The 11,774-nt window shown below is 57.7% G+C and overlaps 1 protein-coding gene across 1 annotated transcript; it reads right to left on the reverse strand.

The window, feature by feature from the left end:
- Positions 1 to 208: 208 nt before the first annotated feature.
- On the reverse strand, positions 209 to 8,965 carry LOC121061440. The gene is made up of 14 exons (XM_040540287.1): positions 8,770 to 8,965; positions 6,765 to 7,007; positions 5,731 to 6,021; positions 5,526 to 5,623; positions 5,098 to 5,290; positions 3,893 to 4,135; positions 3,409 to 3,645; positions 2,680 to 2,970; positions 2,475 to 2,572; positions 2,047 to 2,239; positions 1,452 to 1,560; positions 1,168 to 1,214; positions 948 to 1,019; positions 209 to 750 (listed from the first exon to the last, which is right to left on the reverse strand). The coding sequence occupies exons 1-14, from the start codon at positions 8,879 to 8,881 to the stop codon at positions 638 to 640; spliced, it is 2,340 nt and encodes a 779-aa protein (XP_040396221.1). The 5' UTR covers positions 8,882 to 8,965; the 3' UTR covers positions 209 to 637.
- Between the last annotated feature and the right edge of the window lie 2,809 nt (positions 8,966 to 11,774).

Here is an 11,774-nt window from a genome sequence, read left to right on the forward strand (position 1 = left end):
AGCACATCCCACAGTTTGTCACAGCCCATTCACGACAGACCGTGTCCCCAAGGACAGGAGGAGGAGATACAGACATCTCAGCCTACCCACAGAGCTGGAGAAGACGGTGGCGATCGTCCCTGCAAAAGCCTAGGCCAAGCTTCTCTGTGAAGATTCACACAGACAGAGCTTTCATACACACAAAAGGGAGGACTCATGACCAGGCGGATGCCGTAGTGGGGCAGGCAGCCCCCTGCAGACCAGACCACTTTATTGGTTGTTTGGATACAACAGCACAGTTGAGAGGGCAGTATGCTTGGGCAAAACTCAGGCAGAGTCCTGGAGCTAGATGGGGATGGGGTTGCAAAGCAAAGAGGGGCTGAGAACCCAGTGGGCTGCTTTGGTCTCAAAAGACAGTTGCAGGCACCAGGTCAGGACAGAATTGCTGAGCCAAAATACTCGAGGACACAACTTTGTGGGCACAAGCGTTTCATCCCAGGCCTTGGGCTGCTCCTGGTCTGTTACAAAGCGTGCAGGAGCTTAATGAGGGAGGAAATCGGATGGGGAGCAATAACACAGCATGAGCTGTGAGGCCCTACTTCCAGCTGTGGAGGACCAAGAGGCAATGAAAGTGCCATCAGCACTGATCCGGGGACATTCACCCCATCTTCTCCTCTCCCTCACTGCTTTGTCTGGTTCCCGAGGACTCCAGGATGGGCAGGGGCAGGGGCAGGGACAGGGACGGTCGCTCTCCAGCCCAGCCACCTCTACCTGCGGAGACCAACAGCACACAGGGCAGAGGCTGCTGCAAGCCCTCGGCAGCACGGGGAGCTCACGCTGCCACAGCCGCCTGCACACGCGAGGGGCTGAGACAGGCCGGAGCACTGGGCACTGCCTGACACCGCCACGGCCCTTTCCTCGGGTCACTCTCGACCCGCTCCCCGGCACGTGTGGGAGCCATCTCCTACCTGCGTCTTCTTCAGCCAGAAATCTCTCCTTGATCACACAGTAATGGTCCGAGTTTTCATAGGGCTGGAGCTCTGCAGGGGACAGACACAGCCTGAGGGACCCAGGTCTGCAGGAGAAGGAGCAGCGCAGACCCAGGCAGGCAGCGGCACAGGGGGCCACAGGGCTCTCCTGGCAATGACCTGCTCTTCTTACACCCCGCTCCCGCTGCCGTGGCCCTACCTGTGTAATGGTCCTCCTCGGCTTTCCTGGGCAAGGCCTTCCTCCTCCTGGGAAGGCAAAGGGGTGCCCTGAGGCTGGGGAGAGGCTGATGTGGCCCAGGGCCCTGCTGGCCTGGAGACCCAGCCAGGAGCCCACCAGCCAAGCCACGGTAGGACCAGCTGCCACCCCCATGGCACCCAGAAAAGGGTGAGAGCAGTGCAGAAAGCCCACGCTGTCACCAGCCACCCCATTAGCCCAGCATGGCCTGAGGCAGAGCAGCGACTCCAAGTTCCCTGCCTACTCACCTGCACATCACAAACCACAGGATCCCAGCAGACAGCATGACCACCGCAGACAGCACAGCCACCACAGTGACTGCAGTCCATGGCCAGGGGCCTGGAGGCTGCCCTGAAACTAAGCACACAGCCAGCAGTGGGTGCCACAGCCTGGGCTGGGTGTCCAAACATTGCTTTGGGGTGTGTGAATGTGTGTATGCGTGTGTCCAGGCTCTGCAGTCCTAGCTACATGCAGGGACAGGCAGTGAGGCACAGCCGTGTCCTGCCTTCAGGTCTGACAGGCAGGGAGGCTCGGGAGCACAGGGAAGTGTCCCATCTCCAGGAAACACCCACAGGGACCAGAAGCCCATCCAACGGAGTCTGGATAGACTGAGGGCATGCAGTAGCAGGGTCTTAGTGCTCTGTGGCTGTGCGCCCCAAGCGATGCCCAGCCCTGCCTAAGGATCCATCTTCTGTAGTGGCAGAGAGGGGCCAGCTCTGCTCGTGCAGACCTGAGCAGGGGCTGAAGCAATGCCGCAGCTCTGGGGCCAGGACACTATCTTGTATGGCACAGGGTGAACAGACAGACACCAGCCTAACAGGCCCTTGACACAGAAGCCCTCACCCGAGACATAGGCTTGAAATTCCAGGTGGGATGCATCGCCGGCACCAGCGGCCGTCAGGCCCTGGACTGTCACCGTGTATTTGCTCCCCGGCATCTGACGAGGTGGCGTGTACTGGGTGACAGAGCTGTTCACTGTCACCTGCTGGAATTCAAGGAAGCTGCCGTCCTGCGCGCTCCTGGCTGTGACATTCAGCTGCAGGAAGGACAGGAGCTGCTGGGGACCAGCACCCAGCTCCCGCCCGGCCTCGAGTGGCTGCTGCTGCTGCCTGGGGACAGCAGGGTCCTGACCTCACCACAAACACCCCACAGCCACCTGGAGCTGCTGGGCCCGGGCAGAGGAGGGCTCACCCCTCTCCCTGATGCCAGCACCCAGCTCAAGGCACCCGGCGAGGTGCGGGGCCCACGAGCAGCCCCCGCTCCCCTGGTACCTGGTATCCAAGGATCTCCCCTTTGCAGGAGGGCAGCGCCTGCCACCGCAGCGTCCCCGTGCTGGCATCCAGCCACAGCCGCTCCGGTTTCTCGGGCACTGGAAGCACAGCGAGACGGGGTCACACATGGGGACACCAACCTGGGGCTGAAATTTTGGGGAGAAAAGCAAAGGGTACCTTGACATTACAGGCAGGGGACACTTACCTGTTGCCTTTGTCCTCAGGAGCCGTGTGAACAGGATTGAGCTGGGGGGCACTGAGATGGTAACACTGTAGACAGTGAAGGGCTGCAGAGGGGGACAGGTAAATGTTCCTTTATGGCCGTGCAGCATCTCCTGTGCCGTGACCTCCTCGGCATCACAGGGAGGGGAGGAAGGCCCTGCCAGCCTGCACGTGGCCTGCATGCGCTGGCAGGCATCAGGCAGACTGCAGGTCCAGTTCAGTTTGATGCCGGTGGTGGAAACCTCCAAGGTCCCAGGCACAACCTGGAAGGCCTCTGTGAAGGAAGCGTTGAAGAGAGTCACTGCCTTCCCTTCCTTCCCAGTCCTGCAGCAGACCTACCTCACGGCCATGTCCCCCCACACCTAGTGTCCGAGCCCATGCTGCCTTCTCCCACACGACATTCGGGCACTGCCTACACTTTCCTCTGTGCCTGGAGCACTCTGAGCTGCTCTGGCAGAGGGCAAGGCCAAGTGCTTGTGGTCCCTCTAAGTCACCACCACGGGCCTAGCAACTGATCTGGTGACTGCTTCCTTTCACTTTAACAGGGACAGACACAAACCCTGCTGCATTAGCAGCTCTTTTCTCCACAGCGAACACCCACGCCATTCCTGGAACACCCCAGCACAGGGCCTTGGTGTCCTACAGCTGTAGGCCGTATCTGGCACCACTTTCCCTGCCTAGGGAGAACAGAGTGGCTGCTTCACTCACTCACCCACACAGGTCATATTCCCCTCTACAGGCTTCCAGTGTCCCATGCTGTTCTTCACAAACCAGCCGATATGAGGAATCAGGAAGCGTTGCCTTGGGTTGAGTTTCATGCAGGCAACCTCAGGACTGGATGACCAGTACCCTTCAGGGCACGTCAACGTCAGCGTCTCATTGAGGTCATAGGAACCCCGGTCTGGGGCAAAGAGAATCCTGGTGTCCCAGTGGGGCTTCTGGCATTTCACTGCGCCGACGAGATGGGAAAGCATTATCAGGACATAGGCTGGACCCACAGAGCATAACAGGGGACAGGGCAGGACATTGGGCAGGGGATCCTGGCCTTGTCCCACTCTGGTGAGGAATGGAGCTCCGGGACACGATATGGGTGAGCCCCAGACATGCACAGGAGCTGCCTCCCACTGCCTATGGCAGCTCCCCCAACTTCCCCCGCCACGCAGGGACCCCAGAAGAGCTCCTGGTGCCTCCCTTACCCACGCACTCCACCTTGGAGCGAATGTGGATCCAGGCACCTCCCGGGTCCTTTCCTAGCCACTCCTCGATGTACACAGGTTTCCCGTGAATGTTGGGCTGCACTTCCCCAGCACATCTGACGTGGGTGAAGGGCGGCTGGAAACCCTCAGGGCAGCTCAGCGTCACTTCTTCGTTCCTCTTGTACTCTTCCCGGTCTGGTGCCAGACGGAGTCTTGTGTCCCACCAGGGCTTTTGGCATGTGCCTGGCCAAGGCCAAAGAGGGGTTAGTTGGGGTGTGGGTGATGAGGTGGGGCAGGGTACTGCCAGCTATCGGCAACCACCAGCAACCCCTCCAGCCACCAAAGGGAGATGGAAGGCAAGCCATCCAGCTGCCATGACTCACCCCCCAGCAAGCCTTGTTGGGACAGAGGGAGCTCCCCTTGTCACTTGCCCATGAAATCCCTTCTCCACCCTCATTTCCATGCTCACTCTTTGCTCCCCACCACCTCCCACGGCCGGCAGCTTCCCAGGACAATCCCCCCTGCAGCAGGAGACCCCTCCAGCCGCTCTTTGGACCTGACCCCAAGCCCAGCTCAGGCTGCCCTTCACCTCGCCGTGCCATGGCACCAGAGGAGCCGCTGAGCCACGGGGCACCAGGCGAGGCACCTCCTGTCACCCCACTTACTGATGCATTTTATGGGGCCCTTAATTGCAAATTCAGGTACCTAAACTGTTTTTCCTTGTCCAGGTGCCTATGCAAGGCAATCACACCCTGCATGATGAAAAGGTGGGCAGTGTTAGTGTTGCCCAGGCATAAGATCCAAGCGTACACTCACAGAAGGATAGATACTATACTGCAATTACTTTGTTCAGAGAAAGTAAGAAAACCCTCTGCCTCCTGCAGGAGCTACAGAATAGCATGATAACCAAGCCCTACATGCATGCCTTGCTGGCTCTGATGCCACAACTCACAGATAAAAAGAACAGATATTCATTTTCTGACCTGTCTTCCTAGCACAGCCTGTGATTCCTGCAGACTCCTCATATGCTCCCTGCTGTTGCCTGAGTTAGGTGGCAGAGAGGGGCCAGCTCTGCTCGTGCAGACCTGAGCAGGGGCTGAAGCGATGCCACAGGGGCATCCTCTGAGGCCAGGACACTATCTTGTATGGCACAGGGTGAACAGACAGACACCAGCCTAACAGGCCCTTGACACAGAAGCCCTCACCCGAGACATAGGCTTGAAATTCCAGGTGGGATGCATCGCCGGCACCAGCGGCCGTCAGGCCCTGGACTGTCACCGTGTATTTGCTCCCCGGCATCTGACGAGGTGGCGTGTACTGGGTGACAGAGCTGTTCACTGTCACCTGCTGGAATTCAAGGAAGCTGCCGTCCTGCGCGCTCCTGGCTGTGACATTCAGCTGCAGGAAGGACAGGAGCTGCTGGGGACCAGCACCCAGCTCCCGCCCGGCCTCGAGTGGCTGCTGCTGCTGCCTGGGGACAGCAGGGTCCTGACCTCACCACAAACACCCCACAGCCACCTGGAGCTGCTGGGCCCGGGCAGAGGAGGGCTCACCCCTCTCCCTGATGCCAGCACCCAGCTCAAGGCACCCGGCGAGGTGCGGGGCCCACGAGCAGCCCCCGCTCCCCTGGTACCTGGTATCCAAGGATCTCCCCTTTGCAGGAGGGCAGCGCCTGCCACCGCAGCGTCCCCGTGCTGGCATCCAGCCACAGCCGCTCCGGCTTCTCGGGCACTGGAAGCACAGCGAGACGGGGTCACACATGGGGACACCAACCTGGGGCTGAAATTTTGGGGAGAAAAGCAAAGGGTACCTTGACATTACAGGCAAGGGACACTTACCTGTTGCCTTTGTCCTCAGGAGCCGTGTGAACAGGATCGTGTTCGGGGGCACTGAGATGGTGACACTGTAGACAGTGAAGGGCTGCAGAGGGGGACAGGTAAATGTTCCATTTTGGCCGTGCAGCATCTCCTGTGCCGTGACCTCCTCAGCATCACAGGAAGAGGAGGAAGGCCCTGCCAGCCTGCACGTGGCCTGCATGCGCTGGCAGGCATCAGGCAGACTGCAGGTCCAGTTCAGTTTGATGCCGGTGGTGGAAACCTCCAAGGTCCCAGGCACAACCTGGAAGGCCTCTGTGAAGGAAGCGTTGAAGAGAGTCACTGCCTTGCCTTCCCTTCCCAGCCCTGTGCAGACCTCCCTCACCCCCACCCTTCTCTCACTGCCATGTGCCCCCACACCTAGTGTCTGAGCCCATGCTGCCTTCTCCCATACAACATTCGAGCACTGCCTACAGTTTCCTCTGTCTCTGGACCACTCCTCAGCACGCTCCAGGTGCTGCAGTGTCTGGAGAAGATTTGGGTTGGAAGGGACATTTTTAGGCCCTCTAGTCCACCCCGCTGTCACTGGCAGGGACATCTTTCACTAGCTCAAAGCCCCATCCAACCCACCTTCAAACACATCCATTGATGAAGCATCCACAACTTCTCAGGGCTACCTTGCCAGTTTCCAGCGTCTTGCTACCCTCATTGTAGATTTTTTTTGTGTGTGTGTGTGTCTCCGGACACACACAAGGGGCTCTTAAGATGCACAAAGCTAGCACAGAGACTGATGGATCAGCATTTGATCCCAGAGTCCTGTGGAATCCTTTAAGAGGCCGAGGCTATTTCATGCCTTGGGAACCTGCCCCACAGAGGCAGCAAGGCAAAGCACGCAAGGGACATGCATCAGGACACCTGGAAAGCTTGGGCCATGCATGGAGCTGCCCCCGGTGCCTGCTGGCTGACTGCAGAGTGGCAGAGGAGAAGTATCCCCTTCCCCTCCCACCTCGTCCCCACACTCTCCTGGCACCCAGAAGAGCTCCTGGCGCCTCCCTTACCCACGCACTCCACCTTGGAGCGAATGCGGATCCAGGCACCTCCCCTGCCCTTTCCCAGCCACCCCTCGATGTACACAGGTTTCCCGTGAATGTTGGGCTGCACTTCCCCAGTACATTTGACGTGGGTGAAGGGTGGCTGGAAAACCTTGGGGCAGCTCAGTGTCACTTCTTCGTTCTTGCTGTATTCCTCCTGGTCTGGTGTCAGACAGAGTCTGGGGTCCCACAAGGGCCTTTGGCATGTTTCTGGCAGAGGGAAAAGTGGGTTTAGTTGGTGTGGGAGGTGACGAGGTGCAGCAGAGGCTGAGGAATCACTAGAGATGTCTTTTGGGTCCCAAACAGAGAGGGGAAGGTCTTGCAGCTGTCATGATGTAACACCTCAGCCAGGACGAAAGACAGAAGCCTGGCCTTCTGCTGACAAGGCACAACTGACCACAAAGCCTCAAGCTGAACCCATCCAGCTCCTCTGCCTCCCAGCAGATGCTGTCCATGGGGACAAAACCATCCAGGTCCTCCTTCCCTGCTCTGTCACACAGGCAGGGCAGAGGGACAGCCGTGCCACGGAGCCGCCAGCCCAGGACAGTGGGATCAGGGTGCTGCAGGACTGTGCTTACCCCTGCAGGTGGCCTTCTTATTCCACAAGCTCTGGGTGCCCATGGAAATGCATCTGATCTGGGGGACCGGTGGCCTATAGTCCCCAGTGTAGCTCAGCTGTATCAGCTTGCTCAAGGCATAGCTGGTCTGGCTAGGGGTAAACTGCAGCCTGGGGTCCCAGTCGGAGGGAGCTTTGCATCCTCCTGAATGAGGGAGAGCCCTGAGGATCACGAAGTGATGACAGTGCCCTTGCATGTGAGCAGGTCCCATCCAGAGGGCTGCTGGTCCTCCTTATTCAGAGCTGAGCACCTCCCAGGATGAGGCCCCTAGGCCCCACTTACATCCTCAGGCCTCATGGCCCACTCAGCACACCCACCCTTTTCCATATGTTTCACCCAAAACAAGCCTGTCTTGTCCTACCTCACCCAGTTTCCCTTCCCTTGTAGCGGATTCTCACACCCTGCACCCTGCTCCTTCGTATGTGTTGTCCAGATGGGAAACTTCATCCCCCTCAGCTGGATCCCAGTGCCCTCACACCAGACTTCACCCTGATAGCCAAAAACCGTGACAGACCTTAAACCTTTGACTCATCTGCCTAAACCTTGTCCATCGCTGCAAGAGCAGCATCACTCCAGCCACCAGAGATGGTTAGCATGATTCACGCCCCATAGGATAACTTGGCAGGCCACTTCTGCTCACATTTCCCTGCAGAGATAATGACTCACGCCCCAGGCTCCCCAGCCCCTGCTGCAAAGAGCATCTGTCCCTGCCGTGCCACAGGGGGAGCTCGGCAGGTACCCCCAGCCCCAGGGTACAGCACAGGGCATGGCGTAGTCTCCACATGAGAGCCCAGCAGAGTCCCAAGGGATGCCCCGAGCCCTCCTGCCATGGAGAAAGAATAGAAAAATACAGTTGAAGGACAATCCCACCAAACGACAGCTCGGCCAACCACAGGGACTAGAGAGAGAACGAGTGTCCCAGCCAGCACAGGGTCGGGTCTCGCATCTCCCCAGATCTTTGCTGGGCACCAGCACTCAGGTCCACAGCAATGGGTGATTTTTTGCTCTGATTGCCCCAGGAAAGCCAAGTGCTCAGGCTTCCCCTGCCCGCCATGCAGTGAGAACCAGCCACCTCCTGCTCCCAGGTGCGCTGCCCACGGAGGCATGAACACAGGGGCTGTAGTGTCGAGGCATTCCCAGCAAACCGAGGATTCCTGCCCTACATCCCCAAAGCACAGCTTCGCCCCACCACAGCCTGACTGATGCCCGAGTGCCTCAGGACCAGTGAGGATGCTGGATTTAGTCCTCTCCAACACAGCCACCAAGGGCCGAGCCAGGGAAAGCCACAAAGACAACTTGCAGGGAGAAGAGCAGCAAAAGCTTCTCTTGAAGAAGGAGGAGCAGCCAGCCCTTACCTGCGTCCCTGGCTCCTCGTCGGGCTCGGGCAGCAGGATCTCTCTGCTCCTGTGTCCCCAGCAGAGGGGTGAGGACCAGCAGAAAGCCCAGAGCCAGCCCTGGCAGGGCCATAATGCTGCCCAGCACAGGGCAGGACCACAGCCGGAGCCCCAGTGATGGGGAAAGGTGTCTGCGTGACCGAGCGCCGGTGGGAGAGATGCAAACAGAGAAACGAAACAGACACCAAGGGAAATCATGCCTGGCGTGAGGAGCTTCCCCTTTGGGCAGCCAGCACCCGCAGACCCACTCCTCGCCCGCACGCACTGGTGTCTCAGGGGTACCTCGGTCCATCCGCTCCCATGGCACCTCCAAAGCCTCCCTGGAGCCACACTGCTGCCCCAGAGCAGCACACGAAGGGTGTGCAGTACTGGGGGAAAGAGGGTCTTCCTGGAGCCAGATGGAGAAGATTGTACTTGGCTAGTTCAGGCAGGGCCTTTGGGCATGTTAGGAAATTCCCTGAGTGCTCCTAATCTTGGCCCATAACCCCAAAGCTGGATAACCCAGACTCCCCAGGCCTCCTGTCTCTGAAGACATCACCAAGCTCTTCCCTGAGCCCCCTTCCAGACCACTCACTGCTGCCAGGCTTCCCCTGATGCTGCAGCTCTCCTGAGCAGCCCCTTCCCAGCCCTGCAGAGCTCTTCACAGCCCCACTGGTGTGTTTCTTTTCCTTTTCCCTGCCCTGAGATGCAGTCTGCACTGGTCCTCCTTCTCCTTAGAAACTCACCTTTTTTTTATTATTTTTTTTTAATTTTTTCCTCTCAGTGCATAACAGGCAGTAGAAAAATGCTGAAGACCTGCTGAAAGCCACAGCACTCAGCCACATGTCTGGCCCCTACACAGTGTAACGTTAGAGCTGCTAAACCGACTGATGATGCCTTATTTCACTGGGATCCCTACAGGGTTCAAAGAGGAGATGATTTCCAAGGGACCGTTGAGTCACCCAGCAATTCACAAGTGCATGATTTATGGGAGCTGATGAGCTCCAGATCCATGAGACCACCCTCTGGGCCTGTGATGTCTGGGCCGCTAGTCCTCCACATGCACTGCCCTAGCCCTTGCAATGGGAGTAAATCTCACTGAGTCATCTCAATACCTCTCGGATGTTTTCTATTACAGATTTCCTGCTGTAACATTCAGAGGATGTGTATATTTTTGCCAGTAGTAGAGCCACCCAGCCACATAACTTCCCTTCCATTGGGGTGAGGCCTCAGGAGTTTTGATTTGACCGTCATAAGCATGATTGATAGGCCATTTCTGGAAGGTTCGGTTCAATTATCAATGAACTAACAGCACTCAGACCTTCGGATTGAAAAGAGGAAAAACCCAGACCACCTGCAATTTACAACCAGTTTTACTTCTGACAGGAAAGAACATTTAGGTCTCAAAACCATTCATGGAACCACAAAGAAAAGAGAAGTAGCTGTGGCTTTTGGAGATCCGGCTTTGTGGAAAGCGCTGCTAACACATCCACCACATTCTCCTACAGTAAACTCTGTTTCCCATGTCATGCTCATCCTCGTGGCATCCTCTGGACCCACTCCAACAGCCCCACATCCTTTTTTTGCTGGGGGCTCCAGACCTGAACACGGCACTGCAGGTGGGGCCTCACAAGGGTGGAGTAGAGAAGGACAATCTCCTCTCTCCTCCTGTGGCCTTCTGGGCTGCAAGCACACACTGCTGGCTCATGTCGAGCTTTTTGTTCACCAGAACCCCCAAGTCCTTCTCTGCAGAGCTGCTCTCAATGGGTTCTTCTCTCCCAGTCTGTGCTCATGTCTGGGATTGCCCTGACCCCAGGTGCAGCACCCTGCACTTGGACTTGTTGAGCCTCATTAGGTTCACATGGGCCCACTTCTCAAGGTAGTCCAGGTCCCTTTGGATGGCATCTCTTCCTTCTGTTGTATCGACAGCACCACTCAGCTTGGTGTCATCTGCAAGCTTGCTGAGGGTGCACTCAATCCCATTGTCTATCTCACTGATAAAGACATTATAAACAGCATCAGTCCCAAGACAGGCCCCTAAGGTACATCACCGGTCTCCACCTGGACATAGAGCCATTGACCAGCAGGACTTTTCAAATATGAGGGAGAGAGGCTTGGCAAGTCCATCAGCCAGTTCCCTCAGGGCGCCATCAGGATCCATGCCATCAGGCCCCATAAACTTGTACCTGTTCAGTTCCATCAGGTGGTCTCGAACCTGCTCTTCGCTTACAGTGGGAGGGACTTTGCTCCCCCAGCCCTCACCTGCAGGTCAGGGACTGGAGAGATGTCGGAAGCCTGACTGGCAGTGAAGGCTGAGGCAAAGAATTTGCTGAGTACCTCAGCCTTCTCCATGCCTGTTGTTACCAGCTCTCCCTTCTCATCCATCAGAGGGGGGCACACTCTCCTTGGCCTTCCTTTTTTGACCAGTGTACCTACAGAATCTCTTCTTGTTGTCCTTTGCATCCCTTGCCAAGCTCAGTTCCATCCTGTGCCTTGGCTTTCCTGACATATCCGAATATATCCTTTCCCTGCATATCCGAACAGCATCCCAGTGCTGTCTGGATATGCAGGGACACTGCATCGCAGTGTCCCTGCTTCCACTGCCTGTGCATTTCCTTTTTACACCTCCGGACTTCGTTGGAAGGAGGGTGGAGGATCCCCACAAGTGCTGGGGTGCAGCGGGATCCCTCCAGGGTGACAGCGTGGTCACCGCGGGCTATCACAGTCTGCAGGAGGGCATCCTTGCCGTCACCCACCCAGCAGCAGCCTGGGCAGGGACTCCCTCTTGTGGCACTGGCTACCCAAGGCTGTTATCTCCACTCCCGAGGTGGCTTCTGGAGCCACCAGCTCTGCCTGTGGCCTGGCCTTGTCCAGGAGGTGCGTGGCCCCAGCAGGGCACTGCTGGGTGCCAGGCAGAGCTGTGCCCCTGGGGGCTGGCTGACCATCCCTCCAGCACCCTCTGTCCAGGGGAGGAAGCTGGACCTTCT

Source organism: Cygnus olor, chromosome Z (genome assembly GCF_009769625.2).
Source record: "Cygnus olor isolate bCygOlo1 chromosome Z, bCygOlo1.pri.v2, whole genome shotgun sequence".
Lineage (NCBI taxonomy): Eukaryota > Metazoa > Chordata > Aves > Anseriformes > Anatidae > Cygnus > Cygnus olor.

Coding starts and splice junctions, on each gene's coding strand:
- LOC121061440 (XM_040540287.1), bottom strand. CDS start 8,881: ATGGCCCTGCCAGGGCTGGCTCTGGGCTTTCTGCTGGTCCTCACCCCT. Junction 1,215..1,451: donor CTGTGGTTTGTGATGTGCAG/GTGAGTAGGCAG, acceptor TTGCCTTCCCAG/GAGGAGGAAGGCCTTGCCCA. Junction 751..947: donor TCTGGCTGAAGAAGACGCAG/GTAGGAGATGGC, acceptor TGGTCTCCGCAG/GTAGAGGTGGCTGGGCTGGA.